The sequence below is a fragment of the Pristis pectinata genome, chromosome 5 (assembly GCF_009764475.1).
Source record: "Pristis pectinata isolate sPriPec2 chromosome 5, sPriPec2.1.pri, whole genome shotgun sequence".
Classification (NCBI taxonomy): domain Eukaryota; kingdom Metazoa; phylum Chordata; class Chondrichthyes; order Rhinopristiformes; family Pristidae; genus Pristis; species Pristis pectinata.
In genome coordinates this window covers 58,185,411-58,212,118 of record NC_067409.1, presented here as the reverse complement: position 1 = coordinate 58,212,118, position 26,708 = coordinate 58,185,411, and the positions used below count along the sequence as shown (strand labels likewise).

The 26,708-nt window shown below is 40.2% G+C and overlaps 1 protein-coding gene across 1 annotated transcript in view; it reads left to right on the top strand.

Moving 5' to 3' along the window:
• si:dkey-256h2.1 (uncharacterized protein LOC337520 homolog) overlaps window positions 1-26,708 on the top strand; it is a 115,399-nt gene that overhangs the window by 13,852 nt on the left and 74,839 nt on the right. Inside the window, exons 2-4 of the mRNA XM_052016769.1 lie at window positions 9,455-9,612; window positions 11,514-11,692; window positions 22,585-22,745. Of these exons, the coding sequence (XP_051872729.1) occupies window positions 9,455-9,612; window positions 11,514-11,692; window positions 22,585-22,745 (498 nt within the window). The remainder of the gene's footprint in view (window positions 1-9,454; window positions 9,613-11,513; window positions 11,693-22,584; window positions 22,746-26,708) is intronic.

The following is a 26,708-nucleotide window of genomic DNA, read 5'->3' as shown; positions in this document are numbered from 1 at the left end:
CATTGGTGCCACCTCTTGTACCCGTGCGGAACTTGGCAGTTTCATAAATTTCGTCACTAATTTTCACCCGGCTCTCCGATTCACTTGGTCTATTTCTAATACCTCTCTCTCCTTTCTCGATCTCTCCATCTCAGGAGATTTCTTATCCACCAGCATCTTCTACAAACCCACTGATGCCCACAGCTACCCTGATTACAGCTCCTCTCACCTTGTCTCTTGCAAGGACGCTATTCCTTTCTCCCAATTTCTCTGCCTCCACAGTATCTGCCCCATGATGAGCTTTCCACTCTAGGACATCAGAGATGTCCAACTTCTTTACTAACCGTGGCTTCCCTCCTACTGTGGTCGAGAGAGCTCGCACCTGCATCTCTGCCATTTCCCACACCTCCGTTCTCACCCTGACCCCTCCCAGACCCGACAGGGGTAGGGTCCCCCTTGTCTTCACATTTCATCCCATCAGCCTACGTATTCAACACATCATTCTCTGCCACTTCCGCCATCTCCAACAGGACCTCGCCACCAAGCATATCTTCCCCTCCCCACCCCTTTCAGTCTTTCGTAGGGATTGCTCTCTCCTAGTTCACTCCTCTCTCCCCACCCATCCCGTTCCTACCCTGGGGACCTTCCACTACCCCCGTCATAGGTGTAACGCCTGCCCCTATACCACCTCCATCCAGGGACCCAAACACTCCTTTCAGGTGAGACAGAGATTCACCTGCACCTCCCCTAATATCATCTACTGTATTTGGTGCTCCAAGTGTGGCCTCCTCTACATTGGCAAGACCAAACGCAGGCTAGGTGACTGTTTCGTAGAACACCTGCGCTCTGTCCATAACTGTGATCTGCATCCCCCCGTTGCCAGTCACTTCAACTCCCCCTCCCACTCCATCACTGAAATGTCAGTCCTCGGCCTCCTCCACTGCTGGGAGAAATTCAGATGCAAACTGGAAGAACAATACCTCATTTTCTGTCTTGGGATGTTACAGCCTAATGGGATGAACATGGAATTCTCCTACTTTAAGTAGACCAACCCCCCTGGCCCCCACCTTACCTCTTCTTTTCTTCCCTTTCCTAGCCTATCTCTCTTTCTTCTCCTCACCATTATTTTTCTCTTTTTTTCTCTCGCCTTTTCCTCTCCTCTCCTCTTCCCATGCCACCTGCCTCCATACCTTTGACCCATCCACCGGTTGATCTGCTCTCCCCTCCTCCCCCACACCTGCCTATCACTATCTCTTAACTGCATCTGTCTATCACCAACTTGTGCCCACTACACCTCCCATCTTTTGTCCACCTATCACTGCTCTGCTTTTCCCTCCTATATATTGGGCTTCCCCTTTTCCTATCTTCAGTCCTGAAGAAGGGTCGTGACCTGAAACGTTGACTGCCTGCTTTTCTCCATGGATGCTGCCTGGCCTGCTGAGTTCCTCCAGCGTCTTGTTGTTTTTTCATCTAGATTCCAGCATCTGCAGTCCTTTGTTTCTCTACTTTTACCCCTCTCTAGCAGTGACAAAAAAGAGAAAGGAAGAGGAATGACCATAAGCACAACCAAGTTTTCCTTTGATCAACAAGTATGATATCTGTCTACAAGCTTGCGCCTAAAAGATTGGGCTCAAGACTCTAATGCCCAAGGATTACCCTCATTCTGGATAATGACAATATGGAAGGGAAGATCTTCTTTATCTGAGGATTTTGCCAAGAGGATGTACATTGATTAGTCAATATAGGTCAATTGTAAACGCATGCTTAGTTACATCCAAAACATCAGAATGTACATTTGGTTACATTTCAAGAACTTAATTACTGAAGACAAAGGAAGAAAGAGGGATGAAGTCTTGCAAAGTGAGTTTAGGGAGTTAAGGAGAAGGTTAAAAAGAAGAACCTCTGGGACATAATCTTGGGATTTCTTCCATGCCATGTGAGGGCAGATATGGGAACATAGGACAGATGAATGTGTGGCTGAAAAGCGGGTGCTGGGGGGGTGGGGGCTTTAGGTACTTGGATCATCGGATCACTTTTGGGGGCAGGTGGGACCTGCACAAGAAGTACAGGTTACGCCTAAATGGGAACGGGACCAATATCCTTGCAGGGATGTTTGCACACACTACTCAGGGAGGTTTAAACTAATCTGGCAGGTGGGGTGGGAAGTACTGTAGCAGATAGGGAGACTGATTCAAATCTACAGAATAAATGAAGCAAGAGCAGTGGGCAGAGCAGAAAGTGACAGGTTAGGAAGCATGGGAAGGCTGGCAGACTCAAATGCATTTACTTTAATGCAAGGAGCCTCACGGGTAAATCAGATGAGTTTAGGACATTGATCACCACTTGGAATTATATTGTAATTGTGCAAACATGGTTGAAGGAAGGGTAAGACTGGTGGCTTAATATGCCAAGGTTTAGAAGTTTCAGATGTGATAGAAGGGGGCGCAAACAAGGAGGGAGGTATTGCACTACTGACTAGGAGAACATCAAAGCAGTACCTACAGAGGATATCCTGCAGTGATCGTCCAACTAGGCCATACGGATAGAACTAAGGAAGAGGGGAGGAGAAATCACTTTGCTGTGGTCATATTATAGGCCTCCCAATAGTCAGTGGGAATTAAAGGAACAGATATGTAAGCAAATCACAGAAAGGTGTAAGATTTACATTTAGAAAGGCAGGGGCTGATCAGGGATAATTAGCATGGCTTTGTGCAGTAGAAGTTCTGCCTCACTAATTTATTAAGGATGAGGTTTTGGGGTACTTGGAAGCACATGATAAAATAGGCTGAAGTCAGCATGGTTTCCTTAAGGGGAAATCTTGCCTGACAAATCTGTTGGAGTTCTTTGAGGAAGTAACAGGCAGGATAGACAAAGGAGAGTCAGGGGATGTTGTTTACTTGGATTTTCAGAAGGCCTTTGACAAGGTGCCGCACAAGAGGCTGCTAAACAAGATGGTATTACAGGAAAGATACTAGTATGGATAGAAGATTGGCTGAGTGGCAGAAGGCAAAGAGTGGGAATAAAGGGGGCCTTTTCTGGTTGGCTGCTGGTGACTAGTGGTGTACCACAGGGGTCGGTGTTGGGTCTGCTACTTTTCATGTTATATGTCATTGATCTGGATGATGGAATTGGTGGCTTTGTGGCCAAGTTTGCGGATGATACAAAGATAGGTGGAGGGGCAGGTAGTTTTGAGGAAGCAGGCAGTCTGCAGAAAGACTTGGGCAGGTTGGGAGAATGGGCAAAGAAGTGGAAGATGGAATACAGCGTAGGGAAGTGTATGGTCACACACTTTGGTAGAAGGAATAAAGGCGTAGACAGTTTTCTAAACAGAGACAAATTTAGAAATCAGAGGTGCAAAGGGACTTGGGAGTTATTGCACGTTGAGTTGGTAGTAAGGCGAATGCAATGTTAGTATTCATTTCGAGAGGACTAGAATATAAAAGCAAGGATATAATGCTGAGGTTTTTAAGGCATTGATCAGACCACATTTGGAGTATTGTGAGCAGTTTTGGGCTCCATATCTAAGGAAGGATATGCTGGCATTGGAAAGGGTCCAGAGGAGGTTTATGAGAATGATCCCAGGAATGAAAGAGTTAACATATGAGGAGCGTTTGATGGCTCTGGGCCTGTACTCGCTGAAGTTTAGAAGGATGGGGGGTATGTCTCATCGAAACCTACTGAATATTGAAAGGCCAGGATAGAGTGGATGTGAAGAGGACGTCTAGGACCAGAGGGCACAGCCTCAGAATAGAAGGATGTCCCTTTAGAACAGAGATGAGGAGGAATTTCTTTAGCCAGAGGGTGGTGAATCTGTGGAATTCATTGCCACAGACGACTGTGGAGGCCAAGTCATTGGGTATAGTTAAAACTGAGGTTGATAGGCTCTTGATTAGTAAGGGCATCAAAGGTTATGGGGAGAAGGCAGGAGAATGAGGTTGAGAAGGAAAAATAAATCAGCCACGATTGAATGGCAGAGCAGACTCGATGGGCCGAGTGGCCTAATTCTGCTCCTATGTCTTATGGTCTTATGGATTGAGTTTTCTGAGGAGGTAATGAAGAAATGATGAAGGCAGGGCAGTAGATGTTGTCTACATGGACTTACTAAAGTCATGGTAGGCTGATCCAGAAGGTTAAGGCACTTGGGATCCAAGGCAAGCTAGCTAATTAGATCCAAAATGGACTTGGTGATAGGAGGCAGAGGCTGGTCGTGGAAGGATGCTTTACTGATTGGAACTCTGTGACCAGTGGTGTACTGCAGGGATTGGTGCTATGCCCTTGTTGTTTGTGATATATCTTAATAACTTGGATCTGAATGTAGGAGGAATGATTAGTAAATTTGCGGAAGACATGAAAATTGGTGGCGTTAGACAGTGAGGAAGGTTGTCTGAGGATGGCAAATGGAATTTAACCCTGCCACGTGTGAGGTGATGTATTTTGGGAAGTCAAATAGGGGTAGGATATATACAGTAATGGTAGAGCAATAAGGAATGTTGATGAACAGAGAGACCTTGGGGGTTCAAGTGCATAATTCCATGAAGGTGACAACACAGATAGTTAGGGTGGTGAAGGCATATGGCATGTTTGTCTCTATAGGTCAGGGTGTAGAATATAAAAGCCAGGACATTATGTTGCAACTTTACAAGACATTGGTCAGGCCGCACTTGGAGTATTGTGTGCAGTTCTGGTCACCACACCATAGGAAGGATATGGTTGAGCAGGAAAGAATGCAGAAGAAATTCACCAGGATGTTGCCTGTGTAGGACTTTAGTTATAGGGACGTGTTGGATAGGCTGGGTTTATTTTCCCTGGAGTGAACGAGGCTGAGGGGTGACGTGATAGAGATAAATAAAATTATGAGAGGCATAGATAGGGTAGATAGTCACAAGTCTTTTTCCCAGGGTAGGGGAGTCTAAAACTAAAAGGCATAGGTTTAAGGTGAGAGAGGAAAACTTTAAAGGGGATCTGATGGGCAAGTTTTTCACACAGAGGGTGATGGTAGAATTAGATACAGTCATTATATTGAAAAGACATTTAGTCAACCACTTCAGTAGGAAAGGTATTAAAGCCGATGGACCTAATGCAAGCAAATGGGATTGGTGTATATAGGAAAAAAGGTTAACGTGAACACGGTGAGCCGAAGGGCCTGTTTCTGTACTGTACAACTCTATGACTCTACACTATACAGAATATATGCACCATAACACTCTTAAACATTTTGCAGGTAACTTGTTCTCTTGGCATCCCTTTGCCCTGTAACATCACTTGACCTTTGGAATTTCTATTAATTTTAGCAAATGAGCCACATCAATTATATGCTAATTGACATCTTTGCAGATACTGTTGGTTCCTTCGACACTTCATTAATACTCAATACATTTCAGACTTTTGTGTCCTGGGCTGCTTCTGGAGAAGCTTACATAATTAGTGCATTCATTGCTCTCCACCCGTCTCATGGACTTCCGTTCTGTACTTCAATGTATACGTCACCATATTCCCAAACTCTTCTATTGCTGTTCTGCTTCTTTCTTCTGCTTCCCCTTTGAAGCTTTCCCTTTAGATCACTGACCTGCAGCTTTTGTTGCTGATTCCCTCCTCTGCTGCCTTCAACAAATCCTCCAAATCAAGTGACAACCTCTGCATAAGTTCACATCCTCTCCAAAGCTTTTGCCTAATCACCTCAAAGCTGTATCTCTTGTGCTTGGATGAATACGTGTTGAGAACACACTGTCAGTGTTAAACCATCCTCTATCACACTGAAGTGATTTACTATTTGTCTTGTACCCTGATACTGATCCCATAATGCCATACATTTATCTTTCAGCTTGTCCAGCTCCGCCTGCAACTAGTTGATCCCTGTTAGGAGCTCCATAATTTGAAACAATCAGGTCAAGGACAAACAATTTGACAATGATTTCAATGTGCTTTGAGACAGATGTCTTACACATTTTCTGGTGCCTACGATAGCCTTGTTTCAAGCTTTGTGTGTGATCCTTGTCACTCTAGCTGTGTTCCTTGCCTTCCATAAACTACCAGGCCTCGGTTGTTTTTGATCAAGTTTAGCTAAATTAACCACGGCCCATGCAGATTTCCGCCTCTGCTAGTTTGTCTCCAGATTCAACAGATTCTGTGAGGATGTTTCAGAGAAATAACATTGTGACAACACAGGTGAATAATCCCAAATGTCTGGTATAGCAAGATCACTCTGTGCTTTATAGCTCCAAACTGAGTTTTCTGATGGAGATTCCTCCTTTGCTTCACACTGACTCATATTCTCAAGTATCTTTGGTTCCCTTGGTTTTCCTGATTCTGCATTCAGTATTTCAATCCCGATGAATTCAATATACTTTTCAATTTGAACTTAAGTACTATTTCCATCCTTTTAAAGTACATCAACCACAATTTTCTATTCCATAGTATATTTGCTTTCACAGTTTTGGAAGTTCATCAGGATTCTTATTTGCTTTAATTTTAGGGAGTGGTAAATTTATCATTAACTGCTTTCAGGCAGGAACATTAACTCAGCAATTTTTAGCAGTGAGAAAAGCAACAGGGACAAATAATTAATGGCAAAACAAAAGGCTAAGGATCCATTGGTAAGCTGATTGGTAGGAATGTGGTGGGAAAGATGCCTTTCAGATGGTCTGAAAGGAATAGGAGTAGCTTTTCAGTCTCCCCCAGTCTCCCTCTCCTCAGTTTTTATGTTGCAGGGCTGTTGGAATTCAATTCCCTGAAAGCAGGGACAGTAATATCCTTCCACCAATTCTTCTCTATTTTGGAATGTGCTCCAATTCTGATGGGGACTAAGATTTCCCCATCCCAATTCCCAGGCACCTTTCCTTAGTGTTTGTTAAAGCCAAGACAGCATAACCAATGATCCTGGATCCTAGGAACTGCCCCAATATTCCTAAACTTTCCTCTCTACTAGACTTCGAATTTTCTTCCCAGCACCATATCCCCTTCCCAGTGCTTTCAGAACCACTTTCCATTGCTGCTAAAGCAATATCCTTCTTAAAACTGCCTGTCATAATAGTCTTGGCCTTATAAAAGCCCATGATTCATTGTTTCAAAGTCCCATGCAGTTTGCTGGCATCTTGTAACATCATAGAATAGACAGGTTATAGAGGCATACAGCATGGAAACAGACCATCATGTCCACACATCCATATTAATCCCACCTTCCAGAACTAGGTCTACACCTAGGTGATTCACTACTGGTCTACACACTTCGTAAATGCTGTCAACGACTCTACTTCCACCACTATCAGCAGTGTCTTCCAGGTACTCACGACTCTCTGGGTGAAAAAGACCCCCCTCAGATCCCCTCTAAATCTCTACCCCTCACCCTAAATCTATGTCCTCTAGATTTATCTACCTCTGATATGGGGAAAAGTTTCCCACCCTATACCCCTCATAATTTTATATACCTCCTCTGCTCCAGGGGAAACAGACCAAGCCTCTCCAGTCTCTCCTCATAACTGAAACTCTCCATTCCAGCCAACATTCTGGTGACTCTCCTCTGCATACTCTTCAGCACTGCCACATCTTTCCTATAGTGTGGTGACCAGGATTGCACACAGTACCCCAGCTGAGATCTGACCAATGTCTTATAAAGGTGGAGCATAACCTCCCTGCTCCTGTATTCATTGTTCCAACTAATGAAGACCATTATCCCATATGCCGCCTTAACCATGCTATCTACCTGTACTGCCATCTTCAAGAATCTTTGGACATGTACACCAAGGTACCTCTATTCCTTAAGACTCCCTTGGACCCTACCATTCATGGTGTATGTCCTAGCCTTATTTCTCCCAAAGTGCATCACCTCACATTTATCAGGAAACTCCGTGAGCCATTTCTCAGCCCATTTCATCACCACGTCGATATCGTCCTGTACTTTAAGACTATTCTCTGCAGTACCAACAGCTCTATCAATCTTTGTGTTGTCTCTGAAACTTATTGAACTTGCCTCTTACATCCACATCCAAATCATGAATGATTTTTGTGAAAAGGGGGACCACATTTGTTATCCTCCAGGCATCTGATACCTTGCTTATTGCCTGTGAAGATTTAAAAGTCTCAGATAGAGCCCTAGCAGAGCAGGATAAATCTCATCTGTCCTTGGAGATTGATACACCTATAAAGCCACTAAGGCACTGAGTACCTTCTCTTTATTTATGGAGAATTGCCTAGAATTTCACTATCCCCTTCGCTGAATCTTCAAGCAATAAATTCCATTTGAGACACGAGACTGCGGATGCTGGAATCTGGAGCAATAAACAATCTGCTGGAAGAACTCAGCGGGTCGAGCAACATCTGTGAGAGGAAAGGTCTTGTCGACGTTTTTGCATCATGCAGTGGTTTGACCCTAAACATCGACAATTCCTTTCCCCCCCCCCCACAGATGCTGCTCGACCCGCTGAGTTCTTCCAGCAGATTGTTTGTTGCAATAAATTCCATTTCCTTTGTGAATACTGATGAAAAGTATTGATTTACGGTCTCACCTATACCTTATGGTTCCATTCACAGATTAGAGTATTTATGAAGAGGGAGACATCAAAACAATTGAATGGAAAGGGAGATATGAAAAGGGGTATGAGAGAAAAGAAAATATCTGTCAAGGTGTGAGCTTGAGCAGTGATAGCCAACATGCTGTAAAGGAGATTATTGTTAATTGCAAGCTGTGTCTTAGCTCAAGAATTTCAAATAATCTAGTTAGTTAAATTAAACCCTAAACACTTGAGATGTATTCAGGAACATCAGCACTAATACATGTTATTATATTGAAAATAAGTTCATTTTTTTGTAACAGTTGGTATGATATATTGCATGTATCCATAACACCAGGACTATTTTAGTGTCTGAGCTGATAGACTGTTGGGTTTAGAAGCAAAAGAACAATATAAAATCTTTCTGTTGCAGATGCTGAATTGTAGAATCTTTCAGTACCTTAATTGTCCCATGGTTCTGCACAGTTTGATAGTGTAAAAATTTGCACGGAAAAGAACTTCAACAAAGTCTATAAATAAGATTGATTAACAATTCTGTTTTACCTTTCCTCCCTCTCCCCTTACACATTTTCACAAAATGTTTCTTGGCAAGATGGTGACAATTTCATCTCGGCTACATTCACTGTAAAGATGAATGTTGTGTATCTGTTGTCCGTGTGTAGCCTTTGTACTTTATGTTCATTCCCCAGTCAAGGGATCTTTCTTTTTCTTAGTCCTTACTTTGCTAATATGATCCATATCCTGGAATCATTGTTAAAAGAATTCATTGCATAGATTTGCTACTTTTCAGCTTGATTATTATAGTAGAAATGTGCCACAAGATAGCCTTATTTTTTCTTTAGCTTAAGTGTATATTTTGCTGTTTAAAAATATAAAATGATAATTAAATGCAATAACAAAAACTTTTGAGTCTGATAAAATTACCAATATATGATGACTACATCTTAGTATTGTTATATTAACCACAGAGTGAAGAACACCAAGAGAATTAAGGACTTGTTTTCTCGACTTCATTTTGTACCAATTCCCGTATTTGCTCTGGGTAACTGGATCCCTGCTGTCTTTTATTCCTGGAGATGTCAGGGGCACAACTGTGGACTCTCTCAAGTTGTTTTCACTTCAGCAGGTATAACTAATAATTTTCAAACTGGAATATTTTAGTTCTTATGTTTAATACCCACAATTCCATGGCACTGGAATAACAGATATTTTTCATTATGTTATTATTCTATAGACTATAAGCAAAATGCATTGAAATTAAGAGCATTATAAAAAGCTCAAGTTAACTTTAGGAAACTCAACATCCCTAAATAATAATCATCCTAAGGTATTAAAATAGTTGAAGGAAAGCTAATAGGCAATAACCGCAATTTTTCCATTTGTTTTTACAATGGTAAATGTTTACATATATTCAGGAAAGGAGAAACTACCTTTCCCTTATAACTTCATCCAATGTAACATTAGTGCAGAATTTTTATGCAGTAATTTAAATCATAGAAAATCTTTTACATTTCAGATGTCTTTTGCTGCTCGTGTTTTATATGTGTTAACGTAATTTTCTTCTCAGTTCACTTGTAGTTTAAACTGTACTGGGATTTGCAGTTTCACTCCATCTCTAGGCAAAAGATTTCCATTCTCCCTTGATAACCTCCCCAGTCCTGGCACTTTATTTGTCAATATCTGTTGCTTCTGATTGGCAGTTTTGCATTTTCCTTGCTTCTACCTTTGAGATTTCTGTTCCCATCAATTTCTTGCTTTCTTCCCCAACTATTCCCTTGATAGAGCTTTCACCGGTACACTTCGTATGATTGCTTTTTGTCTGCTACCAAAATTGGTATAACCACCTAGAGACTTTTCTTTCTTAACAATACAAGGATGCCAATGACTCCTTCTCATGCATTGATGTACTCTCATCTAAGTGAAAGGAGCTCATTTTTCTTCTCTAGGCCTGAGACTGAATTACTCAGCTGCTTACTTTTGCTCCTTCCCTTGTTCCAAACTAAATTTGTATTATTCTGTAATTTTCTTTCATTACTCTTTATCTGGAAGCTTATTCCCTCCATAATATCTGCCAGTTCCTTCAATCTCTTCCCAACACAAATTCTGACCATAAGGCTACTTTTTCTTGACCCATTACACAAGTCTAGAAATTGGTCAGTGCATGCAAAGATGAATTAAACCGTTGGTAAATGTCATCTCAACGAATGTTATGTTCTTCACAGCTAGGAAGCTCACTGTTTAATAATGGGCCACACTTTTAATCAGAGATGAAGTGAGAATTTTTTCTCTGAGGGTTGTGAGTCTTTGGAACTTTCTTTCTCAAGGTGTGATGGAAGCAAATTCTTTAAATATTTTTAAGGCAATGGTAGATAGATAAGCAAGTAGGTGAAAGGGTAGACAGGAATGCGGAGCTGAGGTTACAATAAGGTCAGCCAAAATCTTGCTGTAAAGCAGAGAAGGTACCAGGAGCTGAGTGCCTACTCCTGATGCTAATTGTTTATCTGTATGTATTCCCATTAGTTACTTCTTGCTCTTGCTATTTATTATGAAGTTAAGTCAGTCGAGTTTATTGCCATGTGCACAAGTCCGGTGAGGTTCACGTACAGTGGAAAAATTGCTTGCAGCAGCATCATAGGCATAGGTACAGACAACACACAGAATATAGGTTATACATAAATTATATATAAATTATACAAGACAGTGAAGAGAGAGAGGAAAAAAAAGACTGTGCCAAAATAAGACCTTAGTGCAAAAGAAAGACACAATCAGAGGCAAGTCCATGGTAGTGCAAGAGGTGGTCCGTGGTGTTCCATTACTGAGGTAGGGTTAAGGTTGTGTAGGTTGGTTCAAGAACCTGATAGTTGTAGGAAAGTAGTGTTACCTTATCTCTTTAGCTAGATAATGGATGATCAACTATAAACCTCGGCTCCCCATTCCTGTTAATTTTTGATATAAACATAGAACTGATGAGGAAAAAAACAATCTGTATTAACCTCTGTCACTCATTTTGAAAACATTTTATTTCAGAATTGAGAATGACAATTGTTGGCAAACGACTGGATGCAAGGTATGACTGGATAATGAAAAGCTGGAAATCAGACCCATATACTCTCGGGGATGGCGGAGATGGTTGTGATACTACCCCTGCAGTAAAAGGTGCTGTGGCTTTGGTCTCTGCTGAAGGGAACTGTTCATACTTCACAAAGGTACTACTTAAAATTATTTCCTCCTGTAAGGTTCTTTACTGCAGTGGTTCTCAACCTGGGATACGGCTCGCCCTGATTACAGAGGTTCTTTGAGACTTTTAATAATTTTAAGGCCATTGAGTTTGAAGGTTAACAGAAGAAGTAAAAATAAATAACATATATGGCAGGCTATTTGCCTTGGCTGAAGGTTGTTAGCAGTGTCAGGGACTTCCCAGGACAGTCCCAACTCCTAAGAAGCAGCTTGTGACATCAGCAGGGGCTTATGGGGTGGGGCAATCCACATTTTTCTGAGTATGAGCAAGTCAAGCTTTCATTCAAAATGTTTGGGAGCCACAGTTTTATTGGGTTTAGGGCTGCAACTGTATCCCTGGGCAACAGAGTTCTTTTTCTAATTACTAAATCCCTTTTCTTAATAGAATCATGGTTAACTGGTAGGGAGTTACATTACCTATGCAACAACTCTGCTAAATTTACACATAGAGTCAAAGAGTCATAAAGTAATACAGCCCTTGGGCCCAACTTGTCCTTACCGACCAAGATGCCCAACTAAACTAGTCCCATTTGCCCGTGTTTGGCCCATATCCCTCCGAGTTTTCCTGCCCAAATGTCTTTTAAATGTTGTTAATGTTCCTGCCTCAGCCACTTCCCCTGGCAGCTTGTCTCATATACGCACGATGCACTGCGTAAAGAAGCTGCCCTCAGGTTCCTTTTAAATCATTCCCCTCTCACCTTAAACCTATGCCCTCTAACCTTTGATTCCCTTTCCCTGGGAAAAAGACTGTGTGCATTCACCCTGTCTATGCCCCTCATGATTTTATATACCTCTATAAGATCACCCCTCAGTCTCCTATGCTCCAAGGAATAAAATCCTAGCCTGCCCAACCTCTTCCTGTGATTCAGGCCCTCAAATCCTGGCAGCATTCTCATAAATCTTCTTTGCACTCTTCCCAGCTTAATGACGTCTTTCCTACAACAGGATAGCCAAAACTATCAGAATCAGATTTATTATCACTGATTTGGATGACGTGAAATCTGTTGTTTTGCAGCAGCAGTACAGTGCATAATAGAAATATTATAAATTACAAAAACAAATAAACCAATGAATAGTGCAAACGAAAGAAGTAACGAGGTAGTGTTCATACACAGTACTCCAAGTTCAGCTCCACCAATGTCTAGTACAACTGCAACATAACGTCCCAACTCTTATACCCAATGCCCTGACTGATGAAGGCCAGTGTGCCATACACCACCTTCACCACCCCGTCTACCTGTGCTGCCACCTTCAGGGAACTAGGTATTTGTACTCCGGGACCCTTCTGTTCTACAACACTCCCCAGGGCGCTACCGTTCACTGTGAAACTTCTATCCTGGTTTGAGTTCCCAAACTGCATCACCTTGCACTTACCTGAATTGAATGCTATTTGCCATTCCTCAGCCCACTTACCTAGCTGATCCAGGTCCCCTGTAAATTTTGGTAACCTTCTTCACTATCTACAATATCTCCTATTTTAGTGTCATCTACAAACTTACCATGCCTTGTGCATTCTCATTCAAATCATTTATATAAATGATGAACAACAATAGGTCCAGCACCAATCTCTGTGGCACACCACTCGACACAGGTCTCCAGTCTGAAAAACAACTTTCAACCATCACCCTTGCTTCGCCAGTTATGTATCCATTTAGCTAGCTCTCCCTGGATCCCATGTGATCCAGCCTTCCATGCAGGACCTTGTCAAAGGCCTTTCTAAAGTCTGTATAGACAGCATCCACTGCCTTGTCCCATCAATCCTCTTGGTTACTTCTTCAACAAACTCTAACATGATTTATGAAGACCTGGACACTGATTTCTTAAAACAAAAAGAGGCCAGTGACAATGATTACACCTTGCATCTATGCAGACAGGAATTTGCAGTGCAGAGCTCCAGTTTTAATTGCAGATGAAAATAAAAATTTAAAAAAACATGGTATTGTAATTATATATCTTTTAGCATACAAAATGTTCAGGCTACCCTTATCATAGTTAAAAAAGAACAACAAGTATGGATGGTTTTTCATGCAGCAATTTCTGCTGACTTGTTTGGTAGTTTTTAAATACTCTTTGTGTAGATTATTTTGCCTTTTGTATTTTGGATCATGTACATGCAAGAGCCTAAAGTCTTTGAATTTTTTTGTAATGCAACTGTTTTCTGGTTGCAAATAGTCTGGACTGTTTTGGTTTCCTAGTGTTAAATGCAGTAGAACTTGTGACACATCTTTTTTAGTTCAAAATGTGATCCAAAGTTTGAAAGAAGAATGAACAAGTGAATGGAATAATGAAAAAATATAATTATGTATTTACACTGGAATATCTTCTTCAACCTCTGTAAATAAGTATAGGAGCATTTTGATGTGTTGCCTAGGAGTGCAGGACTGGCTCCTTACATGCCAAGTGGACCCCAGAGTCCTCTTTATTACTAGCAGAAAGTACATGCTCATTATTGAGAGTGGACTCCCTGTCGTGGAGGTAAAGACCAAAGGAATCAGCATGCAAACTCCTTTCCTAAAACAGTCTTTTGGCCCACTGTTTCTGCAAATAAGGGGCTGTACAGATAAATCTCCTGTGCACTTCTGCAACCACGAGGAAGAGGGTAGGAAATTGTGTTTTGTGTCATTCTGTAAGGTTAACAGTAGATCAAGGAATATATTACTTGGTTATGGTAAGAGTACTATATAAATTCAGATGAGGTAAGATTTCTTTATTAGTTACATGTACATCGAAATACACAGTGAAATGCATCTATTGCCTGAATTATTACTCCCATCTCGGTAGACAGTGTAGAAACAGGCCAGTGGCTTTCATGCATGGGTGATTACATACACAGAACCCAGGAATTGAAATTCACATTGTGTACTTATATGTGCATGGAATTTTCTCTTCTGTTCAATATCATTATACATGAAAAAACATAGTATCCAATCAAATTTCTTGTCTATTTCTTTAACTTTCTTTATGGTATTACTACAGTTGCTGCTTATAATCTTAATGTCCCAAATCCCCCTGCCCTTTCACAACTTCAAACCTTCTCCTTTATTTATTGCCTAAATTTTCTACCTCAGATTTCCTTTGTCACTTTTCTGTCCATTCCACCAGTTGATCAATTTCATGCTTTCATCTTCATAATTATCTAATATGCACTTGTTTCCAGATAAATGCATAAGAGATAATTGAGGATGAAAGTATGAAATCCCAAATTTCCATATTTGGACACCATGCTTTCTAGCCCTCTATCCAAATCATTCATGTTCAATGAGCAAATGCTGTCCAGAACAGAACTCTGTGGAATACTGGTAATTACTTCAACCATTCTCAAACATGTACCCAATCTCCACTCAGTTTTGTCTTTGCTGATGAGTTTTTAATCCATTTTGCTGTTACGTTCCTCATAGCCTCCTAATTTCCTCTCAGTCATCTCTGTGCTTTCTGAAAATCTACAATAGGCACCGTGTTCCCATCCATCAAACCTGCCACCTTCTCGAAAAAAAACACCATCAGCCTGGTATTTGCCCTTTCCGTGTTCACTCTTTTAATTATTTTATTTCTACCTTTAATTAAAGATCCATATTCTCACCAGCACAGTTTAGTAACTGACCTCTTATTCCCCAGTTTGGTACCCTCTGTTTTGAAGATAATTATGACTTCAGACACACTACTGTCCTCGGGCAATACCTAATCTCAATAGAACCCTGATGTATATTTCCCTCAGGATCCTTAGACATATGCCATCAAATTCTAGCAGATTGTGCTTTAATGTAATTAACCTAACTAATGATTTCGTTTTATTATAATATCGCTCATCTTTTTAACCAATTCACTCAATATCTTTCATAAATATTGAAGCAAAGTAGTTGTTATATATATGCCAGTTTCTGCTTATCCTTTGCTAATTCAATAACCTCCATTCTCAAATCAAACTTCAAATTTAACGGTTTTATTTTCTCTGATGTATTTGCGAAATACTGTACAGTTCCTTTTAATATGTGTTGAATCTCATTACATACCTGTCCCTTGCTTTTTTCATTCTTTTATTGTTCTTTATTTTTTTCTTGATGTCCCTTTTACTACATACTTTCCTATTCTATTTTACTTGGCTTCTCTTCTATGTATCCATCATCAGAGGTCAGGATTGAATCATGGTCATTGGAGGTGTGAAGCAGCAGCTCTGGTACTCTTTAACTTGCTAAAATTTGGCGTGTTATAATTGGTGCTCTAGGACTGGTATTCACCTTTAGCAGAGTGTAATGTTGGCAATGGTGGAAGATAGGGGAAAGGGAAAATTGGTAGGGGTGTGAGGGTCGGCTTTGCAGTCAGCTGATACACAGTCATCTATTTTATAACTTGCTCCAACTCCCTCTTCATTAATGTTGTTACCCTTCCTCCTTTCTTAACAGTAACAAAATATCGGTCCAGAATTTGCAGGAAGAATAATGGTGAGGCCATCAGCATTCACTGTTGAACAAATGTGTACGGGTAAACAGAGAAATCAGGAAATTATTGCCCAGGTTATTTAACCTCTCCAATAGCTTCACGCCAATTGTATCTCACTGAGACACTTAGCATTGAAATAGAAGGAATGGGGTGGTTACTGTACATATTTAGTAGATACTAACCAATCTTGAAGTTAAGGATTTCTCCTTTCAAGTAACAGTATATTTTTTAATGGCATGCCAAGCCTTAATTATGACCAAATTATCTCTCTGGCACTGGTAATGACCTTTGACAAGTTTGGAGTTCCTAAAGCAGTGCACCCATATTGTCACAGGTTATGCTCCGCATGTTTTCTTCATTGGAACTTTTAGATAAAGCCTTTAACACTAATTCATTACACACAGAAAAGGTACAAGCACATCACACAGGAACAGGCAATGAGATGTTAATTGTGATATCTTACACACAGCATCTACCGATCTCAGTTGCAATGATTAAAATAATGGAATCTGCACTACTGGAGGTCCCCTCATTTTATACAGATTTTACAGATCATATCTGAGATGGATGCTGTGATCACTGGTCCTTTGATCAATCATCATTTTGCTGTCATGTGTTGCAGCACAGAACTTGATTGGAAAAGACCATTGCATGGGGGGATGGCCAGGCATACAGGAGATCATGTCCTTCCTTGGGTTTTCCCTCACCTCTTTGGCATCCCTTTATGCTGCTGCATGTGGTAGACATGGATAGACATGTGCAAGACATGGGCTAGGCACTTCAGTGAGAGGAATCTAAAGACTGTTTGTTATCTAAATGGAGAAAGATTACAGCTAAGTAAAGGAGAGAGGAGTCCAGGTGTTTTTGTGCATGGATCACAAAAAACAGGCAGGTGGAGCAAGTGGTTAGAAAGGCAAATGGCACATTGGCCTCTAATGCAAGATGGTTGAAGTTTAGGAATAAAGAAGTATTGTTGCAGTTGTATAGGGCCACACCTGGAGTACCATGCACAGCAAGAATATACTGGTATTGGAGGCAGTCCAAAAGACATTCACTAAGCTAACTCCTGGGTTGAGAGGGTTTCCCCATCATGAGCAGCTAAAATAATTTGATCCATATTCCTTGGAAGTTATTGAGACAAATAGGATCCTCAGGGAACATGATAGGGTGGATGCTGAGAAGTTTCCACTAGTGGGAAAATCCTGAAGATGTCGACATTACAAGATTAGGGGGTGGTCATTTAAATGAAGATGCATAGGAACTTCTCATAGAGGGTGGTGAATCTCTGGAATTATTTACTCTAGAGGGTTGTAGAGGATAGAAAATTGGGGGAATTTGAAAAGGAAGTAGGTCAATCTTTTGAAAGACCACAGAACTGAGGACACTGGGGAATTGGCAGAAAAGAGAAGATAAAGCTTGGGTGATCATATTGAATGGTGGAGCAGTTACGTCAATACCAATTTATATGTCATAGTGACATACAGGAGATAGAACATAGAGCATGGCAGCACAGTACAGGCCCTTTGGCCCACGATGTTGTGCCAACATTTTATCCTGCTCTAATATCTATCTAACCCTTACCTCCCACATAACCCTCCATTTTTCTATCATTCATGTGGCTATCTAAGAGTCTCTTAAATCTCCCTAATGTATCTACCCCCACAACCTCTGCTGGCAGTGCATTCTATGCACCCACCACTTTGTGTAAAAAAAAACTTACCTCTGACATCCCCCTTATACCTTCCTCCAATCACCTTAAAATTATGCCCCCTCATATTAGCCATTTTTGCTTTGGGAAAAAGTCTCTGACTGTCCACTTGATCAGTGCCTCTTATCATCTTGTACACCTCCATCAAGTCACCTCTCATCCTCCTCCACTCCAAAGAGAAAAGCCCTAGCTCACTCAACCTATCAAGCTCGTCAGCCCAATATGTCTATGCTGGCCATCAGGGACTTATCAATTCTAATCCCATTTCCCAGCATTCAGCCTGTAGCCTCCTATTCATGACGATTCAAATGTTCGTCTAGATACTTTTTAAATGTTGTAATGCACTTTGTCTATCTGTACTGTTATTTTCAGGAATCCTTGGACATATACACCAAGACCCCATTGTTCCTCCATACTCCCTGGGTGTTTTCCCCACCCAACACTTTGGTATCCTAGCTCCTGCCTTGTCTAATACTGGTGAGCTGAGTTTTAGAACTTAATTCCAAGCCTCTTTGCCTTTCTACCTACCCATTTGATAAAATCTTAGGTCACTTGTCCTAATATCTCCTTTTGTGGCTCTGGACAAATTGTGGTTGAAATACCTTGGAATATTTTATTACTGTAAAGGCTACAGTAAAACTCCAATAACCTGCTATCAAATTGTCAGAAATCTCAATGGTTCAGCATCTGGCTCACCTGGTTGTGTTTGCCACACTTTTTTTAATACATTGGAGCCCAATTTCCCATGTTCCTTTTAAGTTCATGAGGTTTTGTTCCCCATTCTCCCTTTAAGCTCACTTAGTTCACTGGTAAATTTATTGTACCACTGTGTAACATCCAAAAAGAAATGAATTAAAAGTGCATTGGTGTATTAATAGGAGTAATAACCAATCATCCAGAAAATCTGCCAGTCTGGCACCACCAAAATCCTGTGGATGCCAGATTATTGCAATTTTACTGAATATAAGTGCAAGGTGTTGTTTTTACAGCCCTTGTACCTCTCAACTGAAGTTGACAGACTATTGAACATTATATAGCTTGGTGTATGATGTATAGCGCAAGAATTTCTTGCGAATGGATTTGATTGTTGTCAGGTTGATTCTCTTTGCTTGTTGCAGTTATGTCAAAAATATAGCCTTCTTAAAAGGATTAGTAGTTTCAATTCAGGTTTGATGAATGGCCTTAAATTTTGAACAGGTATTCGAATATCATCCTGGAGTAGAATCAATATAATCCACTTCTATTGAATTGATAGGCTTCTGGAACAAAAACTCTCCACCCTCTCTTAAATCTATTCCTTTTTATAGCAGAGATGGATCTACGGCCTGAATAAAGGTTTTTATTTTACAGATTTTAAAAGCATACTTGACATTAGTGATGAAGAAGGTTAAAAAAGGAAATGATTAGTACTATCATGGAGCAAGCACTGCTACCTTAATGAGACATCTTTAATGCCTATTATAACACATATCACATGACTGTAGTGAGTGATAATGAACAACAGAGTATAATTATCACACTTGGCTATGTAAGTTTTAATAATACTTGTGCATTTTTATGGTGGTGATGTTTCAAAAATGTAATTTCTTATCCAATAAATGAAATATTGAGCACATTTTACAAGGTTGGAAGATCTGTGTGTTTGGTACCTTTTGACGTGTAATCACTATTGTATTGTTGGAAACATAGCCACTTTGTAGGCAAGAAGCTCACACAAACAACTAATAGATAATAACTGGGAAATATGATTTAGTCATATTAGTCAAGGAGTAAATACTAATCAGGATTCCAATAACTTCCTGTTTTTGAGTTATAAATGTTGTTTATTCTTGTTTGTTGTATAAAACATATGGTAGTGAATTATTTCATCCATCATGAAATTTGGTGGAATGTAAAATGGGCAGTTAATTTGATCCAGTTAAGTGTCTGATATCGTTGTTATCTTGGTTGACAGGGACTTGGTGGGCCTGTTACTGTGTTCCATGTCTCTAAGACTCTATTTGGTACATTCCACTACCAGATGATTAATGTGTATGTAACATGTGCAGGGACAACCATTTCCATCTACATTTAAAAGGATTCTTAAATAAATTCTGCCCTGGCTTTTGTATCAGATGCCCTGTTAACTACTTCCCGCTTTTGCCATTGAAGTTTCCACCTCCTCTCCTGCAGCCGCATCAAGATGTCCCAGACTAGACTAGATATCTTTATTAGTCACATGTATATCAAAACACACAGTGAAGTACATCTTTCGCGTAGAGTGTTCTGGGGGCAGCCCACAAGTGTCGCCATGCTTCCGGCGCCAACATAACATGCCCCAACATAGCATGGCCACAACTTCCTAACCTGTACATCTTTGGAATGCGAGAGGAAACCGGAGCACCCCGAGGAAACCCACGCAGATACGGGGAGAACGTACAAACTCCTTATAGACAGCGGCTGGATTTGAACCTGGGTCGCTGGCACTGTAAAGCGTTACACTAACTGCTACACGATCGTGCCTGTCATCTCAAATGCCAAAAATAGAATTAGCGGTGTCAATTCAAACATTCAATGCTACTGAGGCTCAAAGATAAAGGATATATGGTGTAATCCTAAATTGAAATTTGAAACTTTGTCATCTGTAGTGTAAGTACCCTTTAAATAGCATGATCATTGTTAATGAATGGCCATCGACCTTGCCCAGAAAATTAAGAATTAAAAGTTCTGAGTCTCATTCCTTCTGGTTGTGAACTGTTACTGGAGATACAAAAACAGGTTAAATTTCATTTCTATTTCCTACTTTTCCATTATCTCTTTCATTCCATTCCCTTTTGATTTAAACTTTATTTCCCCCAAAACAAAAACAATTCACATTGAAAGCCTGAAACAAATCAGGAAACACTGTAAATCCTCAGCTTGTCAGGTACCATCCATGGAGAAGCAGAGTTAACAACCCCAGTGTTAACTCAGGACTCTGTTGGGAATGAGGAGGGAAGAATTTATACACCTGTTTCTGCCATATAGAAGCCATGGTTTCAGGCACTGCAGGAAGTGCAGCAGAAGAATTGTGCCATGCTCTGGATGCCCCAACTACATGAGGAGAGGTGATCTGCACATTCTGCACCATGTATCACTCTTCACTCTGGTGAAGATGTTGGGTGTTGTAAATGATTCTGACATGGGAACACTGATACAGGTCAAGTGAACCTTGCATTAATGAAGGCATCTTTGGCAACCCTGATGGCAATATGAGCTGGCGATGGTGAATTATTCTCTTCATCTTTCTCCTCTTGTTCACAATTAATCTTCTTCACATATAATCTTTTACCTTGTTCTTCCAGCAGAGACCAGTAACAAAGCTGCTGTGGAGACCTTGACCGGTGCATACTGAAGTGCGCTGTCAGATCTTTGTAAACATCTTGAGCACGCTATCAGCATGCTGATAGCTTGTTCAATCAATGATCTTGTGATATTGTGATATTCATTGTGATACTATTGACTTATGGCTTGGGTTCAAATGGGTATCATCCATCAAATCTGGGTGTCTATCCTTTGTCTCCTCGATGCATTCCTAAGTCTGCTTTCAGCTTCTAGTCCTCTTGAACTGCTTTTGTACGTAGCATCACAAGTTCAAAGGGGAATTTATAGGAAAGGAGGAAAAAATAAAACAGGAAGTCTGTGATAGGGTGAAAGCAGAAATGATAAAATAATAAAAACAAGTTGATTATACAAGGAAAAGAGGGAATTTAAAAGAGATGGCTGGCGCAGACAGCTTGGGCTGGAGGGTCTGTTTCTGTGCTTACTCAAAGTAAAGAAACAAATGATGGGTAAAAAAAAGGTGTAAGTGACAGCATTAATGCTTGAAATGTTTGAATTCCATGCTGTATCCAGAAGGCTGTAAAGTGTCTGGTTGAAAGATGATTTACTGTTCCTTGAGCTCAATCGAACTTCATTGGAACAGAAATAAAAACAGAAAAAATCCAGAATGACTCATCAGGTCAGACAGGAATTTTAGAAAGGAAAATGGGAAAGAAACTGAATGTTTCAGGTGATCACCTTTCATCAGAACTGGAAAAGCCTTGGACAGACCAGAATTTGCAGTGAAGAGCGAGCTACCTGGTCTTGCTACTGACCACTGAACAAAGTTCATACATAACATAGTGTAACGCTGAGCTTACTGATTCTCCATCCCACAACCATCTCGCTGGTCTTGTCCTCAATGCTGTTCCAGTGAACTCAACTTAACCTAAATGAGCACAGCCTTCATTGAGACAGTATATAGTCTTCTGGACCCTACAGTGAGTTCAAGTTCAGAACAGTACCACAGCATTCACTTTTCAATAGTAGATTCTGATAACGGATCTGTTGTTAATTAATCCTATCTTCCATTTTTCCACAAACTTATTTTGCCCTTTCAGTACAGCAGCCAACCCTGCTCTCCCCTTCAAACCCACTCTCCCATTCCTGGCACCTCTCCAATTCCCAGCTTTTCCCCTGCCATTCTGGTTGCTTAAATCTTTGGTTTCACTTTTGATATCAGGTCACCAACCTGAATGGTTAATTATTTTTTTGTCTCCACATGTGCTGATTGACTGGCTGAGTATTTCTAACATTTTCTGTTTATACTTTAGATTTCTGGCATCTGCACTATTTTGATTGCTTCACTCACCTTTAACAGATGTTACTGTGCACTAGGTAATTTTTTCATAGAAGTATTTTCTTGTTTCTTTGCAGATCAAAAATATGGCAAATTCTGCAGCATTAGGGGTCCTAGTTTATGTAAGTCCTGGCAAAGCACTTCAGGATATGAACTGTGAAGGAAATGAATGCGTCACTACCATAAACATACCAGCTTCGATGATACATTTTCAGAAAGATGTGATTGATTTAGTAAGGTAAATGATTATTCTTCTTGCTCTCTTAACATTAGAGTTATATTGCTTTTATACAATGGTTGCAGGAATACTACGAGAGCGACGTGATACTTTTCATAGAATCTTTATGACCCATGAGCCATAAGGCCCATCATTCTGTGCCAGCCAAAAAAGAACAAGTCAGTATAATCCCACTTTCTTGCAGCAAGTCCCTTGACTTGAAGGCCATGGCACTTCAAGTACACATCCAAATACTTCCTGAAATGTAATGAGGGATTCTGATTGGCTACTTTTTGCAGAAGGTTTTTTTCCTGGAGCATAACAATACTCCATTTTTTAATTGCTATTAATGCAATATAAGAATTGCTTTCAGTAACACTGGCCCCACGTTTTTATTTCCCGGGGTCCCAAGACATAAAAATGTGGCTTCACAGTCTAAATGTGAAACAGAGTTGCATGGATATCAGTCTCTTTGAAATGGGATGCAATATAAATGCAACTTCAAAAGCACCGGAGTCTGTGTTTCAATTCATATTCCTTACATTAACAAAGAATGATAAAAATTTACAACACAGAAGGAAGCAATTTAGCTCACCATTACCATGTGATCAACAATGAAACTGCTTGGTTTACTCTCACTTCCTAGTTCTTGGTCTACAGACTTGTGGGATGCATTTTTCAAGTGTTTATCCAGATACCTTTAAACTGTGATGAGAGTTTTTGCCTCCACCACCCTTTCTGATGGTAAATTCAAGACCTCTCTACTTTTTGGGTGAAAGTCTTCAATTCTCCCCTTTTCTTTCCACCAGTTAACTTAAAGCTAAGTCCCCTAGTTTTGGTCCTCTCTACAATGAGATATAGGCCATTCCTGTTCCTCCTGCCTTGGTCTCTTAAAATTTATGCACCTCAATCAAATCTTGGCTTTGTCTCTTTTCTTCCAAAGAAGAAATCACAGCCCAGCCAGTCCACCCCTCATAATTCTGTTAGATTGCATAATTACATTTGTGGATGCTACCAAATTAGGGGTGGATAATGGATACTGAGCAGACTGCAGCAAATACTGGAGGATATTAATGAACTTGCAAAATAGGGAAATAATTGACAAATAAAATTCAATGCAGCTAAGTACAGAATTGCACATTTTGGTAGGTAGTTTACTTGGAAGGTGTGAGTCCAGTTGTGATAGAGGAGCAGAGGAATTTTTGAGCCAGAATCATAGAGTAATAGAGTCATAGAGCACAGACACAGGCCCTTTGGCCCAGCTCATCCATGCCAACCAAGCTAGTCCCATTTGCCTGTGTTTGATCCATATCCCTCTAAACCTTTTCTATCCATACACCTGTCTAAATGTCTTTTAAATATTGTAATTGTATCTGCCTCTGCAGCTTCCTTTGGCGGCTTGTTCCATATACCCACCACCTTCTGTGTGAAAAATTTTCCCCTCTGGTCCCTTTTAAATCTTTCCCCTCTCATCTTAAATCTATGTCCTCTAGTGTTAGACTCCTCCATGATGGGGAAAAAGACTGTGACCATCCACCTTACCTATACTTCTTATGATTTTATATACATCTATATGGTCACCCCTCAGCCTCCTACACGCCAAGGGGGAAAAAAAGTCCCATCCTATCCAGACTGTCCTTATAACTCAAGCCCTCCAGTCCCAGTAGCATCCTCGTGAATCTTTTCTGTACCCTTTCCAGCTTAATGACATCCTAAAGACCACAATCACTAAGCATTGTGCCATTAGTTAGCAAGATATATTAGAAAAGTAAAGCACTCAGATTTATTTCTAGATGGAGAGTTCTGAACAGTAGGGAAGTTATGCTAAATCTATATAGAACTTTGGTTAGACCACAAAGATTATTGCTGGTCAAAAGGATATGGGATATTGGAGAGGGCGCAGCAGAGATTTACAGGGATAGGTCAAAAATGCAAGAGCATACATTTCAGGAAAGGATGTTGAGGTCTCTTTCCTCTTAAGGTGGGGGTTTTGAAATTATGAAATATTTTTATAAGTGTGGATTCAGGGAGAATGTTTCCACTTGTGGAGAAGAGAATTACTGGAGGTCATCATTTAAAGGGATTCGCTACTCATCCAAAGAGTTGCAGGAATGTGGAACTCCTCACCATTTGGAGTGGATGAAGGAAATAATAGAGAATAGTGTTTCTCAATCTTTTCAGTACCTGCAACCAGCTGGCTACCTTCCTAGGCTGATGTGGACCTTGTTTAAGGTGCTGGCCATTTGTCTTTTTTTCACTGCTATATTTGTGCCTGTAATGAATCAATGACACACACTGAGGTTCAATTAAATTGAATAATGTGAAATTCAGCTTATTTAGTATAGATAACAATTTTTTTGTTGGAATTTAACATTTTAGAAAAAATGCTTAACATGAAGTGGGAACCATGATGTATATTTTACACACATTCCATCCCCAAAGTAAACTGCAAATACCAACATGTAATTTTTACAAAAACATACTAAAGACGTAATAAGAAGATAAAGATCTCTCACTGTTATTCTACATTTGCCCAATGCAGGTAATTTAGTTAAAGAAAGGTTTATTAAGCATATCTTAATGAGATTTCTATGCCCCTACTGTGTTAATGCAAGCTGACATTTCTCCACATTTAATAGCAAAGATGTGAAAATCAAGGGTATTTGCTTTCATGAAATCCATAATTTTAATTAATATAATGGAGACATTATTAAGTTCTGGAGACAATTTCTTGTCTGCCCAATCCTCTCTATGAAAGAAGCAAAGTTTTGCTGGAGTACCCAGTGCAACTTCCTTTACCTTGGCCACTGTAACTGAATGTCTGCCTGTCATTGCAGCCATTCTGTCAGTGCAAATTCCACTGGAGTTGTTATAAACGATAATTTACAATTGGAAATATGATGGGTCAGGAGATGTAATATTTTTTATCATACTGTTGCTTGTTGTTATTGTAGTCTGCAGTAGCTTCTTTTGAGACACCACTTCATTTCACTTCCATTGGGAAAAGTCCGTTGACTTTTCTTTTGAGTTTGGGTGCTTGGTCTCAAGGTGACAAACTAATTTGAATGGGTTCTTAGTATTGTTGCTCAGACTCACACCAAACACAACACTTAGGTTTGGGGCATTCCTCTTTGCTCCTGCAATAAACTCTTATTTCATATCTACTGCATTGTATTTTCAGTTGCATGCCAAGTGCTTCCTTGTCTTTTCCAACTTTTCTTTCACTACTTTGCTCATCACATGGCTCAGTTCTGTTACATTTCCCCAAACCTTTACTAGTTCCAAAAAGATGATCCAACTGTATCTGCTTTGGCATACTACATGGGCAAATTAAAATCTATATTTATCTTGCTGGCTTATACTCAAGTTAACTACAGTGGAAAATTACACACAAGCCTGAGCTCCAATGCATTGGAATATAAACATATTATGAGCTGTTTGGGATTTTGTGAAGTTCGGCTCCACTCAGAAATCTAAGAATTCTATATCATTTTTTTGCATCTCTGAAAAAAATTATGTATATATATTTTTTTATTAAATCTTACATGGACTAACAAAGATGGTCCTGCAGACTGGCCCTGGTCAATGGGTTGGTTGTGGAGAAGCGATAGTATAGATTCACTTCAGGGGAGAATAGACATGGCATATGAAGGAGAAGTGAACAGAGGGCTATGCTGATGATTTAGATGAAGAAAAACTGTAGAAGGCTCAAGGGACTACCTATGAGAAAAGGCCTTGTTCAGTGCCACGTATCCTGCAACTATGCAGGATTAGGTCATGTAGTCCTCTTAAACTTGCTCCTCCATTCATTGCGATCATACTGATCTGATCTTTGACTTCAACCACACTTTCCTGCCAATTTCCATAATCTTTGCTTTCTAAGTAGTCCAAAAAAACTATTTATCTCAATCTTTAATATGCTTAATAGCTCAGTGACTTAATGACTACTTGACCTTTAAAGACATCCTCTGTGATCCTGCTGTT